Source organism: Colletes gigas, unplaced genomic scaffold, assembly GCF_013123115.1.
Source record: "Colletes gigas isolate AHSC1104 unplaced genomic scaffold, ASM1312311v1 Colletes_gigas_Sc00005, whole genome shotgun sequence".
NCBI lineage: Eukaryota > Metazoa > Arthropoda > Insecta > Hymenoptera > Colletidae > Colletes > Colletes gigas.
In genome coordinates this window covers 5,560,056-5,583,271 of record NW_025106634.1, presented here as the reverse complement: position 1 = coordinate 5,583,271, position 23,216 = coordinate 5,560,056, and the positions used below count along the sequence as shown (strand labels likewise).

Below are 23,216 nucleotides of genomic sequence, written 5' to 3'. Positions count from 1 at the left end.
GTGCGTACGTGGGCGTGCAAGTGGATGCAGGATATCGGGCGTAGTTCGAGCCGCGAGAATAAACCAGGAGATCGAAGGTTTGAAGAATACAAAAATGGCGAGGGTACAGAATAGTATAGATTGTTTTGTTTCTCTCCAGGAACTGGGCTTGGATCTGGAGACCCTGGACACCATGGACTTCGGGCAACTGGATTGCGATCTGGGCGTGAAGATGGAAGCCCCTCAGGAGCTGATGGACATAGGAGACATGCCCATGGACATGGACGACTCGGACTGGTTGGACTCTCTGATGCCGCAGTCGCCGCCAACCGCTTCCACGACGATGTCGAATCACCAGCCGACACCGTCCATGAGTTTGACATCGGGAACGGACATTTACGATCCTCTTCTGGCCAGCAGCCCAGACCCGTTCGATCTCTTCAACATGGAGGACTCCGACTTCAAGATGTCCTCCGATCTCTCGCTGACCTGGGACAAGGTCGACTTCGCGACCTAGCCCGAGATCTATCCCTGGAGCTCGGCCTTGTGTACTTAACTGTCCAACGGGGAACGAGGGAGCTTTCGATACACAGAGACCAACGACCCGACCACGGCTGAGCCACTGAAGTGCTACGCGTGTTGTGTGAATTAGTCTGTGACTGTTTGGTGCATTTTAGCGAATCGTTTCGCGGCACGACGCACTTGGGCCGCGGATACGTTTCGCGGTGGCGGATTCCAACGGTGCCTCGCGTGGACGCCGAACGTACTTAAGCGCGGAAAAAAAGCTTTCGCGCCGCTTGGACGAACGGAACCGGAGGACTATCGTGCGAATTAGGAGTTAAAAATAGCTGTACAATTTTCACGGGCGAAAATTTATGGGTGAGTAATTCGATAACCGCGTCCGAGGGCGATGCAAAAGATCGCGAACGGATCGGCAAGGACGAGAGAACGAATCGCGAGACCGCGTAGCAAACGTTTCTAAGGGGTTTTTATAGAGCATAAAAATTGTCTTCGGTCCGACACGATCGATAGACGGAACCAATACACGCAACGGAAGGATCACGCTTCCGGTTCGCGAGGATCGATCGCGAGGACGAGTCGCCGAGACCGGCGCGGTCGTCCCGCAACCCGGAAAACAAGACGACAACGACGATGTCTTCAAAATTCTCCAAAGAAATCTCCTTGCGAGCGTTTTTAGCTAGTTTTTACTATCCAGTCTACAGTCGTGTGTTGCTTGAGTTTTAATAACTGCGAATAGCGTGTGTGTTAAACAGGAAGTAACCGGGAAAGCTGCGTATATGTTTTTCTCGTATGCTTCCCCCCTACACCCACCCAGCCACCCCTCCCTCCTGCTCCCTCCAAGTAAATAAAAAAAAAAAATAAATCAACCATATTCAATCGTAATAATATAATCGGATAATTATTACATTTACGGGAATCTAATATAAATGTAACGATCGTAAAGGTTACGTATGTATGTATATATGTATACGTACATATACATATGCATATATGTAAAATACAGTAATACACGCTGCGTTCGAAAGCCAAGGTGCGGTCTGTAAAAGGCGAGAAAATGATGGAGAGAAATAAAAATATGAGAGAAAATATATATGCGAAGAACAGGATGGAAGAACAAACGTGGAGCAATGCCGACGGCTTTCCCGCACAGCTATATAATTTTCTAAGCAAGAGCATGTGATGTTAGAGGTTACACACTACATTACTTTAATCACCAGTAATCGCATAGAAATTTTTCGGAATGGGTGCGGACTATGGTGTACCGATGTCAGGCTAACGTGCGGTTCTCCCATTTCTTTTTATTCCCCTCTAACGAATCTTTTTTGTTGTTTTTTTGTGACATTCCATGTTTCCAAACTCGCACGAGCAAGAGATCCAAGCTACGCGTACAGCGGGCCGCGGATTTTTTACATCCGTTCGAGCAAAAGTTGAAGGATTTGTCTCAGAATTCCGACAGACCCTCTCACCCCGCTTCTAAACGCACGTTCGAGGATCGTAAAATTTATTCTGACAAGTATTATGCGTCCTAGGCAATTTTTATAATTTATTTTCACCTTTTATGCATTATTCGGTGACAAAAAAGGTATTTCCGTATTTTTGTTATTTAATGTCGAATTTCATTTTTATTGTGCCTGGCAAGTGCTAAGACCCTCTGATACCGCGAATAAATCGCTGTAGCTGCATAGATCGAACATTACCGAATCCTCGTAGAAGAGGCCAGAGATGTTAGAGATTTCTGAGACGTCCTTCGCAGAACCAAGTGGCTTCGTACGTCGACGTTACGATAAAGGATCGCACTGCCTAAGTCGGTAATAAGGAGAGAAAGTCGTGAATGCGAGAAGCGTTTCCGTGCGTGGATAGTGCGTGAAAATGTATGCGAGTGCGTGGAAACGGTATCAGCGTACGTGATCAGCGATGGTGCTAAACGAAACCCTAATTAGAGCTATCGATTGTCCTCGAGACGCCGCGGTTGAATCGCGTAAGCATCCCCTTGCACCCTACATATCGTTCTCCTCGATCGACTGTGCAGGGGGTTGGTTCGTCGATTCGTGTAGATTAGGCGTGATCCCTTTGTTTTCGCGATCGTAAGTGGCACTGTGGCAAGCGAAGTCGTACCATCATCGTTCACCCCATATCGCACAAATGCAGAAGCAGCAAAAGAATGCAACATTCCAAACGTTCACGCGCAAACAGAGAAACATCCCCGTGGACCTCGAGACACCATGTTCCGGAGCTAGAAACAGTCGGGGAACCAAACGCGACGTGTCCTCCATTTTCGATTATCATCCCTCTAAACGCTAACCACGATGGAACCCTCGGTTAACGCGCTTGCTTAAACTCTGTCCTTTAACTTTTTCTCTCTGCAAACTTCACGTACAATTGGGCGGTACGCGGGATATCCAGTAAACGGAATAATCGAGAACAAATCGAAAAGGTGAAGGTTTTGGACCTTCGTGGATTGTTTCGAGCATTACTGGACGCTGCGTATCGCTTTCGAGGAGGTCTGAGTAGGACTAGTGTATTCGAAATTCACCCTCTCGCACCCGTTGGTCGAGGTCCATTCGAAACCCGTGCATTTAGATCGAAACCGGTTCCCTTCGATTCGTTCGATCCGATTATACAAGTCGCTTCGTAACCACGCTACTAACTCTGCATTTAAATCCTCTAATCGCGCGATAGGTAAAGGAAGAGAGAAAGAGAGAGATTGAGAGAGAAGGGATGGAACATGGTGCGTGATCGGGGTTGAGAATCGTGCCAAAAAATACCCTTGCCACCGCGTATCGCTTCGTCATACGAAACGTACCACCCGTTGCCATGACAATAAGAGTTTTCTAGCGTGTTGTAAAGTAATAATTGTATCATACGTGAGCTAGAGTCGAGAGGAGAAGTGCGGCCGATTTCCTTACTTAGGAAATTATTTAGGAAACTGCCCCAAAGCGGTGCTGTCCCGCGAAGCTTTGCGTTAGATTTATCCGCACCCTTTATTATATACACGAACGTTCGATCGAGGCGAATACGCCGTGTAGAGAGGGATAGCACCGACTTTGGTCGTGGCGAACTTAATTGGCCGTTCAAGGTCGCTACACCCACCCCTGTTTTTACGCTATGCCGGCTTGCCACTCTGTTCGAGAGACAGATGGCGTCTAAAAAAAAACGATAGGTGGAGCGATCCAACGGAAGCATGTGGTGGGGAACGTGGCCTTGAACGTACGATTAATTTCGCTGCGAATCGTCGGCCATCGAACGCACGATCTCCTCAATTTTCTTTTCGTTTCTCTTTGAACGCGTCGCAGCGAATGTCGTTGCTTGTCATTGCGATCCCGCGATTAATTTCACTTTCTTCGAATCATGAAATCTGTCGATGATCGATTGATCGATTTTGTCAGGCTGTGCGAATCTGGTAGTCTGTGTCTTGAGACGCGTAAGAGTATCTTTTTGTTTGTATAATCCGAGCGTGTGTGAGAGCGTGTCGGAGGGTTGCGCGCGATTTAAGTGTAAAGAACGTGGTAAAAGCGAGAAAGATAAAGATGGAAACGAACCGGTAAGCGAGAGCAGAGCGATTAGGTAAAATTTTTGCATCGGGACGTGGGAGTTTGTCGTCCGTGTATAGAGTTTTTGCGAGATGTACCGTGTATAAACGTTCAGCGTGCGGTTGCGCCGATAACGGTTGAAAGTTTAAAAAGGATAAAAAAAAAATGAAAAAAAAAGATGAGAAAGATCGCGAAAGAACGCGCGCTCGCGCGTCCGCGAACACACACATACAATCACACGAACATATTTTGTATGAGCATGCGAAGAAAGAAATGGTATAAGTTTTGTTAAGTATCTATGAATTTATTGTAATGATATGTACGTTTAAGTAACGATCACGTAATTATTGCTAGAGAGAGTGTTATTTATTTTTATTTGTTGCAAATTTATCGATTGCCTTCCATTTGAGTAAATAAATAAATCTAAAGTTATTCGCTAAGGTGTTAGTTTATTTTCCCGGCGGTTCTACGACTAATTTGCCTCGGTACGCTGTGTAATGCTTGCATTTAAATGTACTGTATGCGAAAATTCCTTTGGAAATTTATATTTACGCTTGATACGCGCGCACGCGTACTGTGCGACTCAAAAAACAGCTGATCCATACGTAAACGTCAATCCGAGTAAATTTCACGGTCCACCATTTCGAAATTAAACAGAATTGAACAAGTGTAAACGCAATGGAGGCGAAAATGTGCGATAGTAATCTAATCCATACATAGAACGAGTATAAATTAAGCAGTCTTCCTAAACTTATTTACGTTTCTTGTTCAGCAATAAAATCCATATAGCTAACATAACCTCAAAAATGTTTATACTATAACTTTGACCAGCACAAGGTTGTTAGAGTGTCGAGTAAGTCCTTTGCACAGGTAGTGATATCTCTATTATTTGCATTCTGTTAATAAATGAGATACTGATACTACAGCAAACATTGCATCTTGCTTGATAACAAACTAAAAGAGTTACTGGTAACTATGAAACGTAAACCAAAGTTAACATCAACCGATGCAACTACTCCAAAGAAACATCACTGGGCAACAGGGTTGCTCGTTTCTATGGAAGATCCTGATCTAAAAGTGAAAGAGGATGACAAAGTGGTTGTCATCAAAGATAAATACCCGAAAGCCCAATTCCATTTCCTAGTCCTACCAAAAGTAAATATACCTTCGCTGTGGCATGTTAAAAGGGAGAATGAGGATTTGTTGCTACACATGGCAAAAGTAGCAGATGATCTAACCAAGGAACATAAAGAGTCAGAATTTTAGTATGTACATATATAATTCTGTATTGAAATACTGATTGTTATAACACAAAATCTAAATAAATCGACATGTTTAACTTTTTTCTAGTATTGGATATCACGCTGTGCCGAGCATGCAACGGTTACACTTACATGTGATCAGTACAGACTTCAACAGCCCCTGTTTGAAAACGAAGTATCATTGGAATTCGTTCACGACTCCCTTCTTCTTACACTCTATAGGTAAGATCTTCTATAGTCATATTAAACAGCACAAATTTCACTCTTAAAACGCTCAACACAGCCACGAAATATACTGCCGCGAGGGGTTGATGGGATAAATTCAACTAGTTAATCGATTGCGCGTTGCGACTTACACTAATCGATTATTGAATCGTAAATCACTCGCGGTTTAAATTGAACGTTATCGTAGTATCCATTTGAATTCGTCTAACGTTTTAGTTGAAATGGTTGATGTGTATAGGAAATGTAAATGTTGAGAATTATATTCCTAAAACTTTATCTCGAATATCGGAACACGTAATAAAGTTATAGGTTATTTTCGCGCCATTTAGCAGGGAACGGTAACTACATTTTTAATTAAATATATTAAAGGCTAACTGTTAATTTAATCGTTAAATGGAACACTATCATTGTTACTATCTAAAAACTAACCCCAAGTCGAATTCTTCGCGGTAAAAAAAACACGTTTCCCATGAGAAGCGCTTTACCTTTTACCGTTTGCAGATATCTGTAACCAATTGCACGTGAACGGCGAGCTGAAGAAGTTGAAGTCCGAGGACAGCGCCGTGTATTTAAATACTCCGCTGAAATGCCACAAATGTCCCGCCACCCCGAAAAATATGCCCGATTTAAAAAAACACTTGTTAACGCATTTGGCGCAACGAAGAAGCACCAGTGGCGCCGATTAATGCAACAATGGTAAACGATCGGCGTGTATGGGGAAAATTTTAACGAAATAATGAATTGTTTGTTTAAATAATTAAATGTGTTTCTGCATTTTATGGTTCCCTCGATAAGGGAGGGATTCAACTTGCCCTCTTTCCGGGTTTAACGCACTTCTGCAAATCGATACGTCAAATTGTATAGAACATTAAATAATTTTAAAGATATAATTCGTTAAAGTTAGATACGTATCTTAGGTTGTATAAAATCCAGTAATTATTCGATCGTGACAGCTATAGACATGGACGTTTCTCTAGTTGCAAAAAGTACAATCATCGCGCCACTGCTATTTCGTTAAAATCCGTATTTACCAGTATGCAGCGTGAGTTAGTAATTATTTCTATCTTTGCAATCATCAAATAATGTTTTACACATTACGATAGAGTCCTGTCATGTAAAAGCGCGTTAAAGTAGAAGGGTGACGAGTGGATACCTTCGCTCGCAAGTTATTAGATGAGCTTCTAACACTAGTACGCATATATGTCTTATCTTCGAGAATATATTCGGTGTCAAGTAGTCTTTTAAAGCATCGACCCAATGACATAGTTAACAATACATATTAAATAATTTTGAATTTGAAACTTCAATATAGTTTCATTATTGCGAATCTCAACAATTTTAATAGTGGCTAGTCCAATGCATGAATATAATTTGCACTTTAAAAACAATTCTTCCTGCGCTACTGTATTATTTTTATATTGTAGATACGAATATTTGTATTAAATGTTTATCATTAACATCTGTGACATGTATATTTACGTTAATAAAAACTACAAATTCAGACTAGTTTCAACGTTATTACTTATACCCGTCCGTTAGTAAGAGTATTGTATAAGAATTTGTTTAATAGTTTATGATACTTAAGATTCTTTCCGTGAACAAACGAAAATGAATTTTAGAAAAGACTAATGAACATAATGATATTCGATTTTATAATCCACGTTATCCGTAGGGAAGTAGGAAGGATATCGCGTAAATGAACGAGACCGAGGCATACGGTATTTCGAAAAATTTACTATAAATAAATTTGATGTTAATAGGTCTTGTCGCCTATATAATATCAATTACATGCTAACTATTTACAGAGTCTTCTTATCCGATGTGAAGTATTTAGTGTGTACAAGTGACCCGTTGTGTTGGTGGTGTCGGTGTTAAGTGTACTTTTAGTCTGTATACATTTAGTAATACTGCAATTAATAGTTGAACCGTCCTTCTCACGCCAAAAACGGTAGCCATTCGAATGATCGCAAAAGCCATGGCTGGTTATTGCTTACGTAGTCGCGTATGCGTTCGAACAATTTTTTTTTTTTTCATATCATTTCGTGTTATACAATACGTATCCCGCTTGTTTTAAGTATTCGTTCTACTCTCTCGCGAGCGATATAAATTACATTTAGCTATTCGCGTTGACCGTGTATCGTCTCTCTCAACAGATACGGGCTAGAGATTTTTAAGTTTCCTCGGCTAGAGTTAAGTTTTGAACTATGATACAAAAGAAGACGGGAGCGCCGACCCTCTCTTGGTCGGGGGGTCAGGAATCTCGGGGTAGACCAGTCTCCAAATAACGAGGGGGGAAAAAAACTATTTTAAATATAATAAAAGCGACTACACCTTTCCCCTGGTCGGAAGAGTAAGTCGGCGCTCGGAGGGGGGATAGAGGGGGTGAAAAGGAAAAACGCGCGCGTTTTCGACCTGAAAGTTTACAACGCCTGCATAAAACGTAGAACCTGCAAAGTTTACCAACGGTGGAAAACGACGCGCGCGTCGATCGAACGCGTCTCTCGAGGGATCGATGAAACGGCGTCGTCGGTGACGCGATCTTTTCGCGGTGAAACGACGCGTGCCAACGCGGGGTGTCGCGCGTCGACGGGAACGAGGAACTTTTTAATCGGGCGTCGCCGTGAACGGATCGAGGCGTCGCGTCCTCTGACAAACAAAAACCGACCGACGCCTCGGGAAATGTAACAAACGCCGTCGACGCGCGAGTGTGGGGGGGCCTCGTGTCTCGTCGGAAAGATCGCGTCGCTTGTTTCCGTATTTCTTTTTTTTTTTCTCTCTTTTTACCTAAAAACACGCACGCCACCGAGACGTTATCCCGCCCGACCGTGGAAAGAAACGTGAAGCGCGGGGCGGGAGAGGTCGCGGGAGGTCAAGGGGTGGGCAACAACTGTCCGGAATGCCTCCTCGCGATCGATTTCTCACTATAGTTTGCTGGAGGAAGGAGACGCGGAGGTACAGGACGGATGGCGTCTCGTCGTGGCCGCGAGCCCCGGTTTCGCCCGCAAGCACCGTACGCAGCACGCCAAGAAGCGGTCATTTTGGGAAGCCACTGGGCGCAAGGACAATGCCGGCCCGCGAACGGACCACCATTATTTCGAGCATACTGGCGCGGCCATCGCGGTCACGACGATCCATACGGTCTGCCCTCCAACGGATTCCACCTCCGAATACCCTGTTTTAATTCTCCTAAGCGTCGCGAGGAGGAGGATGGTGGTTTGGATATCTTATCATACATATATATATATATATAAATATATCTGTATATATGGTACAGTGGCGTTCACGGTGAGCAGCGTGCGCGATCTAGTCGTGTGCCGGTGGGTAACGTCAACGAAATATTTAAACCTACGCGCGCGTCTCGACCTAAACCTACGAACTTTCCGTTCACCTTTATACACGATTTTTCCCTAACTACTATACACAATTCATAAATACTTTGTATATCTGTATATGCATATATGAGTATATATATACTTTTTACATAATATATATATATCTATATATATAGAATAATATTTATGTATAGGAAATATACAAGTATTATCGTACAGTTTACGGCCACGACTGGATCGCGCCCGCCCCCCGTCCAAACGCCGGATAACGCCTCGGTGCGTGTCGGACGAAGAACGCGGCAGTATTATTTACAAAGTGCCTAGAGCATTACGTCTATGGACAATAATAGTAAATATAGTTTTTTGCTGAAACGCGTGTAATCCGCGCTACGGTAGTAATATAGTAATTTTATAGTAATAGCGATGATAGTAGTAGTACTAGTAAATAATAATCGCAGTGGTGGTAGCGGTAGTGGTACTAATAAGTCTGTGTATGTTTATAAACGACTACGTGAACGCGTGCCGTAGATCCGTAAATCGATGCTACGTAAACCGGTAAAAAATAAATAATTGCGGGACGAGAACACGATACGTAATAAATTAAAAAAAAAAAAGTTCGAAAAAAAAGAGAGAGAGAGAGAGAGAGAGAGAGAGAGAAAGAGAGAAAGTAAATAACAAAAGAACGAAACCGGAAATCGCTTAAACAACGCTTTGAGAAGTTTACGAGGGGGGGGGCGAAAAATACTTAGGTCGGTAATACGGCGAATTAGTCGATAACAATTATAACGTGAACGATATTAACTATAGCGGCGTTACTAAATACTAGGAAAATTAAGATTAATAGTAAGAATGATAACGATAATAGTTTGAACGCGATGACCACTGTGCCATGTGTCGTTCGTGTACATATAGATGTGTGTATGCGTGTCCTGTGTGTAGTTTTGCATCTAAGCGGGATACTACTTCACCTTAAAGCAATCATTTTAAACGATTCTCTATCAACTACCTACTTATAATTCATAGGGTCACGTTCAAGTGTGTCAAGTCTTTCCGCCGGGAGGAGAACGTTTCTTTCACCTCCCGTTACTCCACCGCTTCTTTTTTTTTTGTACAACGAACGTTTACTCTTACTTTCTCTACGAAAGGGGCGTAAAACATTTTTTTGTTGTTTAAACTCTCCTTTCGAATTAAGATCTAAGCTTAGCGTCACACAAATTCCCGGCTATACGCGGTTTATGCGTTCGATTCGAGTCCGCGAGGGCCAGAACAGGGTAGAGGGCGATAAGGAGGAAAAATTCGAACTAAGAAGGAAAACGAACGCGGAAAAAACGCCGTGGCCGGACAACGATTTTTGTACTTACGAAGATCTATTCTCTATATCTATCTAACTAATTACCTATCTAACTATTTATCTATCTATAGAACACTATTTATACAATTCGTAGACGCTTTACGAAGCCTGGCTCTTCGTGAAAAATCGCGCTAATATTTACAAAAGTACCGAGGAAATGGGCAACGAACAACGAGAGAAGAATACTGTAAGAACGTGAAGAGAGCAAGGGATCCCGAACGGAACAACACGCGCTACGGTTCCGGGGACCCCTTTTCACAGGCAACGTTAAACGGTTTTAAAGCTGCAAAGCGACACGTTGTCCTCCACTGCATTTTTTTTCATTTTTCTTGATTTTTTTTGTTTTTGGTTGACTTCGACTATACAAATTCGCGTCTAGATATTATCGCGGGACCGACGGCAAATATAAATATCGTATCGCGAACGGCCGCCGTCGACGCCCCGCGTCTATCTAAAAAGGGTTCCGTCTGCAAATTCGCTAGTATGTTTTAATTTTGGCTACATTTCGAACGAACTCTCGATGCGCGCTGCTGTAAATGCGAATGATCGACGGGCGCTTGGTTAGGCTCGCGTCGAGATACTCGTCGATCGCTGTACAACCCCCGAAAATACACGCGTTCAACCCCTTACCCAAGTTTCAATTTCGAATCAACGATCAATCTTTGAATTTTGATTACGCCCCCCAACGAGTCGTGCACAAAAGAATATTCGCGGACAAACAAACTCCTCTGCCCTCGTCCACCAAGTCGACGAGACATTGTTGCGATAATAGTTAGGCCAAGCGACCTCGATCACACGATCGTTACGTCAGTCAGCGCGCGCGCGCTACCACGCGGATACACGGCTGAAAACCTTGGCTAAAAAGTTTTCGCTGTTTCTCGCGTGTTCGCGTATCAGTAACGACGCGCAGCCTCTCCTCGAGGTTCCCCCGTGGTCGATAATAAATACACAAAGCTGAACGTAACCGGTGAAAAACTTCTTTTTTTTAACCCCCGTACCCGCAGTACCTCGGAGAGGCGCGCTTAAAAATTTCTTTACCTAGAAAATTTGTCCTAAGTTGTACATATAACGCGCTATAGAACGAACGCTGAACTTATCCTAGAACGTATCATTCCTAATGACGAGTCCTAATACACCCTAACGAACGATCTTATAGAATCGCCTCCTCTGGCCACCAACGAGCGCATAGATTCGCGGTGTGTGTGTGTGTGTGTGTGTGTATGTGTGATTTTATCGCGCCTCGCGGACAACGTTATACAGTCTATGGATTGAGAACCTTTCCTTTTCGTCCTGCTCCCGTTTTCACTAAACGATCATTGCGTGTGTGTGTTTTTCAGTCTTTTGTTTAAGCGGTGGACTCCTGCAGGCCGTAATAGTGGACTCGCATGTTCTCGATCGCTCTGCACCACTCTAATGCGAATCCCTCGGGATCTTCGAGATAGTAGGTTCTGGTCGGCTGTAACCAAACAACGAAGTTCTCGTAAATATTATTGCTGGAATATTGTCAACGTAAACAGGAACACAATCGAACTGGGCCAAGGCTCGCGCGCCACTATCCGCGTGTGTAACTTTATTTTTAATCGTTCGACGAGTAAACATCGCTTCGCCCCGGTTTCTCTCGGCTCTTTCGAAACCGCATTGTTCGAAAATATTCTAAGCGCGGTGGCTTACTCGCGGAATTATTCGGTCGTTAAAACGCTCGTGATTTATCTAGTTAAAAAGTGGAGATGCTCACCGTGTGGACGAAGAAGATCTTGAAGCTCTTCGGCTCGACCCTGAGTTCCGGGCTCCAGGGGATCTCGCCCTTGAGCACCATGTTGACAGGATCGACGTAGTAGAGATGCGGTCCGGTGGTGAGGAGGAGCATCCTTCGTCTGGCAAAGAGTCCTTTCCTCTTGTTGACGAAACCCTGTTTGACTATCAGGTTGCCTTCGACGAAGACGTGCCACTGGTTGGAGCCGCGTTGCTTCTCCAACCGATTCCTGATCTCCTCGGGCGTCAGGTCGGCGATGTTACCGTCGGGGTCCGCGGACCTCCTCGACAGTTTCTCGACCGGCGTGCTGGTCGGCGCTGGTTTCTCACACTCGGTAATCGTGTGCTGGTCGTCGTCGTCGTCGTCGTCGTCGTCGTCCTTGCCGAGTCCCAATCCCAGAAGCCTGGTGAGCTGTTTGTCGTCGAGGCCGGGTTCGAGATGATCGGGAACCCTGTACTGAGACCTGAGCTCCTCGTGCTCCGACGTGCCGGGCAGGTAGGGGTAGATCGGCGGCGGTGTCTGCTCGTGCAGCGTCTCGAAGTCGACGCCCTCGAAGAATGGATGCGCCCTGATGCTGGGGTATCCGGCGCCGTGCTCGTCCTGGGCGCCCAACCTCTCCGACGGCTCGAGCACCAGCAGCTGGCTGACCAGGGATCTCGCCAGCTCGCAGAAACCGTCGGGTATCGCGTACTCGAGTTTCAGGATCTTTTGGAAAATGATGTACTCGCTCCTGGAACGGAACGGGGGCAGACCGGCGACCATCTGGTAGACTATGCAGCCAAGGGCCCAGAGATCGGAGGCTCTGCTCGCTGTCTTGTCGGTCAAGAGTTCCGGCGACACGTATTGGGCGGTACCAACGAACGATCCCCTGCGCTCCCTTCGATACTGTTGCTGTTGTTGTTGCTGCTGCTGGGGATCGTCGGTGGTCGTGTGCGTCAACACCGTCTCCGGGTCCTTGAGGATCTTCACGCTGCCGAAGTCGGTGATGAGCACGTGCATTTTCTCGTCCAGCAGTATGTTCTCCGGCTTGAGATCCCGATGGATGATCCCGAGGCCGTGGAGGTACTCGAGACCGCGCAGGATCTCCGCCGAGTAGAATTTGGTGCACTCGATGTCGAACGAGCCCACCTTGTTGATGTAGGGCAGGAGCTCACCGTTCTTCGCGTAGGATAGAACGAAATAGAGTCTTTCCACGTCCTGGAACGTGCAGAACAGGCGCACGAACGAGTGTTTCGCGCCCGCGAGCATGTTCAGCACCTCCTTCTCTCGCTTCACGTACTCGGTCTTCTTCTCCTTGATGATGTGACGTTTGTCACACACCTTGATCGCGTACTCCTTGCTGGTGTGGATATCCTTCGCGAGGTAAACCTAGACCATCGAAAACCTGGTTAGGTCTAGGCGGGTCTTTTTTCTTTCTAAGGTTTCAAGATTTCAAGCTATATTTCTTTAACTGTTTCCTTTTCGAATTGAAGATTCAAAAGGACGGTCGCTCGCAATTATCAACGCAACGAAACTGGTTAGATCGATACCCCGTCGAATCAGGGGTAGGAAAAAGGTAGAAAAGTTTCGTAACGAGAGGCTGGGGGGGAAAAAAGTTTAAGAATCACTGGAGAATTAGAGGGAAGAAACTCTTTCGACCTTCTTCGCCCCCGTGTTAATTAGGGGTATCTTAACGATTTAATCGAGTTAATGGGATGATACACGTACGGTGGAGAAGCTTCCCTCGCCGATCACCTTGCCAAAGATGAAGTCCTTGGGAGTCCGTTTGTGCGTTGGCGGGTTGATGGTGGTAAGGGCCGGGTTCGTTGTAGGCGAAACCCGGGGCGCCAAGGTGTTGGCTGGCGCAACCACACCATTGGTCACGTCGTTCGTTGGTGGAGACATTTTGGACACCGGCCCCTCCACCGTTACTGCCGGCTGTGGCGAAACGGTAAGCGCCTGGTTCGCCACACACTGCAACAAAAACGTCCACGACTTCATTACTAAACGGTTCTACGTGTCGATCCTGTTTAATAAGACGCCCGGGAACACCCCCAATTCTCCCTTTACTACCGTTTATATTCACCTCGCGCACAGGACGCGTTATCGTACGTAATATCCAAGACAACGGGAGAGTCGGATTCGATTTGAACTTTGGACAGGTAGTAAAAGAAATGGCGGAACCATTGGGGATCGTCCCGGTCGCCAAACGAGACATTGGGAAGATGTCCAAACGCGGTGAACGAGCCCGAGCGGATCGTCGATGGCGAACGGGGAACATTTATGCCGCATCGAACGACAAATTAATCGACCATTTCTAAACCGCATCGTCGCTGGAGATGAGAAATGGATACTGCGCGAGGATTCAAAGGGGAAGACGATAAGTCTTTCCCCGCGGAAAGACGCCGTTTCCGCGTCCCGAGATCCGATTCGATCTTGGCAAGACGCATGGCAGAGTGGGGGAATAATCATTTTCGAATTTCTGCGAGGGGAACGTTACGAAACGATTACACGCGGTTAATCCTTTAACGACCACCGTTTGTCAGCGTTTCTCGCGCTCTCGCGAACAACGATATCGTAATATAGATTGATACGGTATTTTATTTAACATTAACCCCCTGCACTGGGAGACTTTTCTTCGATCTACTACATTTTTTTAAAACTGTAATATCGTTGCGTTCCCTTGTGCTGGATGTCTCTTCAGACGGGACAAAGGGCTAATTTAACGGAAGAATTGTTGTTTAATCGTTTCGTAGCCATTGAGATCCGCCGCCTCAGTTTCCGCGATAAGTTATCGGTCGGGAACTTTTCGCGGTCTCGGTCGTCCGGGGGGGGGTTAATTTCCAAGAAACACGATCCTCGACAGATCCGGGCGTTCGAAACAGTTCCTCGGGCAAAACCGGAGTCGATCTCTCGTGGGACAACGCGCGGAGGCACGAACTCGCGCGTCCGGGCGCTTAACTCCTCTCATCCGCCGACGATCGGTCCGGAAATCAAGCGCCGGAAGTGACGTCACGGGGGCCTACACGTGGCCGGTTCGTCGCGCAGGTCAGGATGACGAAGTCGCCTGGGTACGACGAGAGACCGATTCCGTGCGAAACGAAAGCGTCGGTCGTTTCGTATCCCACGCGCGTCGGAAGATCTCAAGGCTGCGCGCGGACCCACCACGGTGTATTGCGATAGAACGACCGTCTGGGATCGAAGGAATCGTTTTGCCACGAATGGAAGCAGAGAATGGACGGGAGCAACGGGACGGATATAAAAGTGCCCGGCGACGACGGTCGGCGCAATAAATAAGGCAACCTCGAACCCCGGGATGAAGCAATCGACGTTACGGACTGGTCGAGAAATTACGCTCGCCGCTGTGGTACACACAATGGGGTCAAACGGATTCTTTGCCGTTTCCAAGAAAAATTCACCGGTTCCGGGGCGCCAACCATAACCGAACTTTCGCCCATCAGCGGCCGAAGAACACGTTCAAAACCGACCGTGCCCTGCGAAATGGACAAAGATCGGGAGACACAGAGGAAACGGCTTCTAAATTCGGGCCCCCCGGACAAATATTTGCCAGCGACACCGGTAACCGTGGAACTGACCTAGACATTGGAAGGTCGCTTTTTGATCGAAAATTACATCCACTCGTCGTTGGATCGGTCTTGCATATTTATGCGTCGAAGCAACCCCCGTGACGCGTCTCTCGACTTGCATCACGGGGTCAACGAATCCAGACACCCGGTGAAATTCAATGAAGCCCAAAGGGTGCGAGCGAAAAAAGGGGTTCGAGTATTAAACGACGATCGCTTCGTTTCCGGCCCCGAAAGACGATCGCGACCCTTTAAAAAGCCTGCCGCTTCCTTCCTCCCGCCGCCATTGTGCGCTTCCGTCGAAAGACGGATCTCCCGGGTTGTACACCGGCGGTGACGGCCCACGCAGAAGAAAGGAACCGAGCTCTCTCGTCCATCGAATCCGGGGATGATCCTCGAAATGCGGCTCTCGCGTCGAGAGAGAGAACGGTCTTTTGAACGTCTCGAAACGACGACGCCTTTGACGGCGAGGCACTTCGTCAAGGACGAGACGCGCGTCGCGGGAATTTCCTGTTAACGGGACGTAAATACCGACGACATCTTAAAGAGATACCATTCCCGAAAACGGAAAGAGTAGGGGGTGGCGTAAAGCGGACCGACGACGACAAAGAGCCGCAAGTACGGTGAATAACGTCGCCGCCGCGGCAATAAATACGCAACTCGGCCCAATTTCGTGCCGCACGGACGTTCCGCGGCGTAGATCATCGATCACTTTCCGCGAACGGAGGGGAAACGACGGCGCAGACTGCGGAAGGAGAGTCTTAGGGGGGACTACGACGCTCGGTACCCACCGCCGCCGTCCAACCCTCGTAATTATCGGGGCTGCACCCGGTGCACCTGAGCAACCTTAAACCGCCAAGAAACTTTCGGGTTGCCGGATCCCAATACAAATTCCCAGACGCCAAACGACCTGACCTACGACCCTTTTTAAGAACTGTGGCTGGTCAGGGCCATTTCCCCAAACGTCAACGTCCTCTTTTACCGCCCCATTACGCTTACTTCTTGCGCAAACCAGAAAGTGATCGAACATTCTCGAAATCTACCAAAGACGGGAGTGTCTCGAAAACAAACAAGGCCAGGTAGACCACGATAGACCGACCGGAATTCTTGAAAAAGATTATATAGTTCGTAAGCTTAAAGGCGTTCCCGTAAATCTCGGGGAAGAATTGGCCGAATACCAAGGAGGCGCCTAATTTATTTGAGGGGCGCTGGTCTCCGAATATCGAAAACAACGACTGCGAACACCTTGCATCCTTAGTATGCAATATTTAACGAAAACGAATGAGAGAAAAAACAGGGGTTGAAGAGGTTTGACGAACCATCGAACGTCGCGATGACCAGTGAGCGGGTACTCCGTTGGATCGTAACCTTGCTAACCCGTCCGTGAAAGGGTTCGACGAATTGATCAAGGAAATCGGGGGCGGCTGGATGGAGAGATCCACCAGACACCGGAGAAAGAGGACGAAGAAGGGAGTCGGGTGTATTTGGAACGATGAAAACGCAAGTTGGCGAGTCCCTTTCTTTCGTGTTCTTCGTCCACCTTTCCTCGTTCTTCTTCCCAGGCCGGTTACGAGACGGGCCCCACGGTATCAACCATCCGTGTCAGGCCGTCGACCTCGTCGAGCATTTGCTCGAGAGCCACCCAGCAGCGGCCCTACTCCCTCTTGGTTCGCTGGCTTTCGCTTTGCCCCGCTAGTTTATTTATTTGCTTATCTATTCCTTGGTCCCCTGACTCCCGCCTCCGTGGCACTATCTCTCCCCCTCGTCGTCAAGGGATAACCACCGACGAATACCGCAGGACAGAGCCCACACCGGGCGATCGCTAGATATCCAACGGAGAAGTCTCTCGGTCGGCCAGAGGGAACACGGATAATCGATATACCGACTAACGTCCCGCCAGACGACCTCGCACAATTTGCTTAGATCCTAGATACATACGGGGCGAGACGACTCGAAATTACCACTACGATTCGAATCGCTGGCGGCATTGTTTCCGAAGCAAAATGGGTCATGCGAAACGGTCGAACGGGAAAAGCTATCTGGGTAGAGGTGTTTCGGAGATGCGAGGGTGCCCGGGCTTCTTTAAATGGAAAGACCGACAAGGGGGAGCCTGCCACCGGGACGAAGGGTTTCTGACCTGGACTTGCTTATAAAACGCACGGGGTTAGGAACAAAGGAATCCTAGAGTATTCGCTGCCGGGCGACGTTTATACAAAATGGCGGGAAACGGATTCTCTCGAGCCGCGATCGAACCCGTATTCGGACCCTTTCGACCAGGAATAATAATCTCTAGAAATAACCAAACCACGGCGGCGATCTGAAACGCCTCGCCGATCCGAGTGTCAGAGAGCGCGCGCATGTTTAAAATAAACCGTCTGCCGGTCCCGACGACGGCACAGAGGCCGGAGAGACAATTCGCGAAGGGGCAACCTTCTCGTCGCGACACATTCGGACCCGCCGATGACCCTGCGACACTTTCGCGCTCTCTCGATTAAGTCTCGAGGACGCGGCGAAACCGTTTTCGTTCGCGCGAGGGAACGGAAGCGCGTCCCGTCGTTCGAAACGCGACGCGAGCAACGCCCCGGCGCGGCAACGCGTGGAAATTTCCCGGAAGCCAATTCGAGGCTCGCGACAACGGGTCTCTTGATCTGTTAAAAAAAAACGAAAAAAAAAAAGAAACGACAACGAATTCTCCGGAAGGGTGGGGGGGGCGTCCGTTAAACTCTCGTGTCTCTATCTTGCTCCCACCCGCGACGCTAAATGCGTTTCTTTCCTACTCCCGCGATCGTTGAATCACCCTGTAACACGTACACACAACCCAGCAGCATTCCAACGGACATTCTAATTTTAGCCTTGCTCGTCTCGTCTCCTTCTCTCGTGGACGCGCGCCTCCGTAACGCGCTCCGTTCTATCCACTATCATATCTTTCTTTCTCTCTCTCTACCACTATCCCCGTCTCACTCACTCCCGACTCGCGGAGTTGTGTTTTTCGTGCAGCCTGGCGAGTGCTGCCCTCTGCCGATGGTACGCGACAATTTCCTCTCTTTCCTCCTTTCCCTTCGCGGGCAACGCGAACCCAGGAAGAAGACGACGAGAACGAGAACGCGAAAGAGACGGAGAGCAATGATCGTAGATATATGTCTCCCTCCAAGATCTCCCCTCCCCCCTCCCGCCCCTCCCGCTCGCCGCCGCCCTTGTGCCCACAACCCCGAACGCATCGGGGGCTTTTCGCCGGCTACCAGAAGGGACTACGCCTATTGGCGCAGGCGGCCAGCACTTTTGCCCGTGAATGAGATGTTTTGCATTCGCAGACGCTGAGAAACATGTCGCGCGCGCTCGCCGAGCGACTAAATTGGAACACGCCGCACTCGGGGCAGAGACTAATAAAAGGGCCCGCGCGAACTGCGTTGATTTTCGTCGAGGGTCGATGCGCGTCTCGGGCGAATGAACTTCTTTTTGTGGAACTCGTGCGCCACTGTGTATTTAGCCGATGGGAGTCTCAAAGCAAGAATGTAGTTAATCGCAAAGCTTCTGTCCGACAATTAAAGGTAATCGGGACCGGATATCTAAGGAATCCTCAACGAGAAACACGAATGTTTATTGGTTATTGGGTGTTGTTTTTTTTCTCCTTTACAAGTATGTACAACTTTTAAAAGATACTTGGAAAATAGTTAGCTCAAGCTGGATATCTAATGACACGTGTTTGGAAAAAGCAGGGGGGGGGGTACAATCGAAAGGATGCAACAGTCGTTCTCGAATATTATATTCCGACTATGTTGCCTGCGGTCTAGTGAGGGCTACTAAAACTCAAAATTGGCAGTACCTGACAATAACGTTTCTAATATTTGTATATTACCGTTACTGTCATCGTCGACCTCGCCGTGTAAAAAAACAAAGCGGCATTCGTTGTGCAATTTGCGTGCAAAGAAAGACTATGTGCAGAGGCATGTTTGGGATTGTTTTTTTTATACAAAAGGTTTCGGTTAGGGAGGGGTATGAAAATCTAACGATCGATGTAAAAACTAGTTCCACGGGACACCGCGTCAAGGCTGTTTACAAATCGCCGCGAAAGAACGGCGTTGCTACTTATTACGTAAAGTTACGAAAAAAAAAAAAATTAACGCCAACTGTCAACACCGTCGTTTCAACGCTCGCGTTGCACTCTATATAGCCGACAGAAATTATGACGCGTTCTTATCGTCGGAGAACAATCTCGAGGAACAGATATAGCCGCCCATCGATAAATACGGGCGCTGCTATTGCAACGCGGGAGTTTGAATTACGGTGCATTTCGGAAGCGTCCCGAGTCATTGAACAATCGGTCGAATTTCGCGACCGATGGCCAAATGTTTTTTTTCCTTTCGCACTGTCGCGGAGATAAAACGTATCCTGAGACAAAGATCGGGCCACGTATCGCGACCAACACGGCCACAAAACTGTTTGCTTTCACATCCGTATCGTATAAACAAGCGGTCGATCCAAACATGTTTTTTTCGGTCGCGACGTCGATGGCCGTTATAACGATGCTCTCCGTCCCTCCACGCGTCTCTGTCGGTGGTCTCGAGTGTAACAAAATTCTGCGATCATTCGAGGTTCACGTGTATCGCGCGCGAGTGGCTCGACCTCACGACAGATTCGCTTCCACCGTCCCTTTCCAACATTCTAGTCAATTTGCTCGTATTGCCGAAACGAGGGAGCTCGACAAACACGCATTATTATCGTGTCGCAACGCTGTTTAATCGATAAGTCACCTTTCGATGCGCGAGATAAGGAACGGAAACGTCATTCGATTTATTCTCGATTTTTCTAAATTCGTTAGAAAATTTATTCATTTGTTATAATGAATGGTTACACACCTTTCGTATAGATAAGAAAAAAAAATGCGCGATAGCAATTAACTGTTTTGGTAATGTTTAAAGAACGAAGCTTGGAAAATAATGTAACGATAAAATCATAGTTATTTATCGTCGTTCTGGAAACTTCAAAAACATTTCAGCACTGTTCGTAAATACAGTCGTTTGCTCAGAAATAATAACATTTGAAATTTTAAATAGTTTTTTGCTCAAGTACGCGAGACGTTTCCGCCGTCGAAACGAATATTCATAACAAACGCTCGCTTGACTAGTAGCGTTACTAGTAGCGTTACTAGTAGCGTTCCTAGTAGCGGAAGTAACCGTTCCCGTCTACGCGTCTGTCACGAATAGAATAACATATTTCTTCGATCGTGAACGCAAGGTTCGCTAAATTTCTTCCGATCGACCGCGGGGCTAGTATCGAAAATTCGGATCTGTCCAAAGGGGATATATTCGCTATTTCTGCGAGAATTCGTTTAAAGTTGCCTTCGACGGTCAACGTAAACAACTTTCGAACGGCGTCGAGATTACGCCTTGCCCGTTTTGGAACAGACAGCTTCGGGCGAATTTATTTAAATTCGACCGAGTGTAAATTATTCATGCTTCGAAACGGTGTGTTAACCTCCTCTTTCTTTCACCTCTTTTTCGGCATACCGAATGTACTGTCCGTTTTCGTAGCCAAGGCGGGGTCCAAAAATTCTCGTCCCAAGAAATTTTCGAAACTCGAGGCGTCCTTTGCTCGGCGACTTAATCGCGCGAAAATTATGCACATACGTTTGCACGACGTTCCGGCGCGAAATCGATTTTACAAATTTCCCCGCCAAAATGGGAAAAAAAAATAAAGATCGAATCGTAAACACGCACGAAAAGAGAAACGCGAATGGAAGAGGAATACCGCAGCATCAAAACAATTGCCGATTCTGTGGAAGACGCGCCTTTTCAGTACAATGTTATATACCACACGCTCCTTCGTCGGGAGCTTCGCGATCCGTGGGAACGTTGTCTCGGAAGATTCTCAAGATATTCCTCGGACCGAGAATTACTTTGTCCCGGGGCGTTTGGCGAATTTTCTTCAAAGAACAACAACTGATTTCGCGCGCGATTGGCGAGCAAACATTGCCCCGTTGACAGGGCGATGGATCCCCTGAGCGTCGCCCAGCGTATCCCGCCGAATCGTACCGTAAACAGAAACGACGCTTCAGAAATTTCCGTCCGTTTCCGCGGGAACGAGGCACTTGGGTACACGGCTAAAGCTGCTTGGCGTCACACTCGAGGCACAACTTCCGCGAACTGATTCGTTATTTTCTCCCGTGTCGTAAAAAACGCGCGAGCGAGGGTCTTCACCGTAACGTCGAACCGATAATTACATATTTTTGTTTTTTTTTTTCGTCTCCTCTTACCTTGAATAATTTCTTAAGCCTCCGGTAGCCGCGATGTAATCGCGACATGTACTGCTTGTTGGAATCCAGTTTGATTGATTAAAGCCACAGTTGCGGAAACGAAAATGAAGAACCAAAGAATCGAAAAACCAAAGAACTTTTTTGTTTTTTTTTCTGTTGCTTTTTTTTTTCTAGTAAACTCTCGAGAAACAACCGAGTATGTGTCGCGGCGTCTGTTTGTTATTACGGTTTATACTACGAATTTCTGACAGCGTCTCGATTATGTTTCATTCGGATCAGTCTCGGGTACGTGTGTATATAATATATATATATATATGCATGCGCGGGAACCGAAGAACGAAAAACACGTTCGTGGCCGTTGAGAGCCGTTCGCTTACTGAATTCTACGCCTGGCGTGTCCCGGCTGCTAACCCGCGCTTTCCCCCCACCATCTGCCACTCGTTGGCGGCAAGCCTCCCCACTCCCGCGTCTACCCCCACTACGCGTCGTTCCACCACCACCAGCAGCGGCGAGACCCGCATCCGGGAGTGGTGCTGGGGCGATCGAGGGGGTAGCAATCCCTCTCCATCTCCAGCGTCGATGGTAATCTTACCGCGGATCGTAAAGCACGCTTACCCCTGCGGTCAAGTGCGAAAATTGCAATGAAAGCATCGAGACACCACCTTCGAGTCTTTCTCTTCTCTTCTTGTCCCCGCCGGCACGACCGATTTTCCTTTTTTTCGCCGAAACTGCGGATCGAAAAACAGAAAACAACGACCGCGTAAATAATATTATTTTCAACGGCCGCGGTTCCGTCGAGTCCCTTCGGAAAAACGTTCTTTGCATCTTGGCGAATTCAAAGAAAATAGTAACAACGAACGATTCTACGTCGAGATTGTACTGCATCGAGAAGCAAAATGTCGAAGAAACTTTTCGATTTCGTCGGCACGCGTACCCTCGAACGAATCGACTCGCTTCCGGAGACTAGAATGCGAGGCATTCGACGGCACGAAGCAATAAACGGCGCGCATCGAGGAACGGTTCGAAAGAGAGCGTTACGCATTCTTGCGGCATGATTGGGCAGGAGAACGTCTATTTCCTTTCGAATCGAAAACGTGTCGAAATCGTCGAGCCAACGGCAGACGAGCCAACGTATAGCCATTGATTTCGATCCTTCTCGTTAAAATTAGCGTACTACATCGACGGTAAACATTGCGGATACTTTATCAGCATCGACAAACGTTCGGAACGACTTTACGTGCGAATTTGACCGTCGTTTGAGGAGAGAGAAAGAGCGGCCGGAGTGGGGCGACGGTCGTACGGGCGTTAGTGGGGGAGGCCTGGGGAATCCCGCGGTCTGCGCATGCGCGATGCTCCTGGTGGGGTTACCAACCGACGGCGCCAGTATTCTCTACCCCCTCCCCGCCTGCGTGGAATTGCTGGCTCGTCGTTGTTGTTGCCTTGGAA

The 23,216-nt window shown here is 47.4% G+C and overlaps 3 protein-coding genes across 5 annotated transcripts in view; 2 read left to right on the top strand and 1 right to left on the bottom strand.

Moving 5' to 3' along the window:
• LOC122395238 (myocardin-related transcription factor B-like) overlaps nt 1-1,569 on the top strand; it is a 256,970-nt gene extending 255,401 nt beyond the window's left edge. For both annotated transcript variants that reach the window (XM_043392667.1, XM_043392666.1), the window contains one exon: nt 140-1,569. In XM_043392667.1, the coding sequence (XP_043248602.1) occupies nt 140-496 (357 nt within the window). In that variant the 3' untranslated portion in view covers nt 497-1,569. The remainder of the gene's footprint in view (nt 1-139) is intronic.
• Nucleotides 1,570-4,633: 3,064 nt separating this feature from the next.
• Nucleotides 4,634-7,064, top strand: LOC122395240 (aprataxin-like). 2 transcript variants are annotated; one of them, XM_043392670.1, is made up of 4 exons: nt 4,634-4,884; nt 4,958-5,296; nt 5,382-5,515; nt 6,020-7,064. In XM_043392670.1, exons 2-4 carry the CDS (start codon nt 5,007-5,009, stop codon nt 6,202-6,204), a joined length of 609 nt encoding a protein of 202 aa, XP_043248605.1. In that variant the 5' UTR covers nt 4,634-4,884; nt 4,958-5,006; the 3' UTR covers nt 6,205-7,064. The 2 variants fall into 2 exon arrangements, with proteins under 2 accessions (XP_043248605.1, XP_043248604.1); XM_043392669.1 differs by having other exon boundaries at nt 4,634-5,296; nt 6,020-7,063.
• A 204-nt stretch (nt 7,065-7,268) lies between these two features.
• On the bottom strand, nt 7,269-22,132 carry LOC122395239 (3-phosphoinositide-dependent protein kinase 1). Its single transcript, XM_043392668.1, has 4 exons — nt 21,771-22,132; nt 13,662-13,907; nt 11,937-13,322; nt 7,269-11,657 (listed from the first exon to the last, which is right to left on the bottom strand). Exons 1-4 carry the CDS (start codon nt 21,816-21,818, stop codon nt 11,547-11,549), a joined length of 1,791 nt encoding a protein of 596 aa, XP_043248603.1. The 5' UTR covers nt 21,819-22,132; the 3' UTR covers nt 7,269-11,546.
• Nucleotides 22,133-23,216: the final 1,084 nt, after the last annotated feature.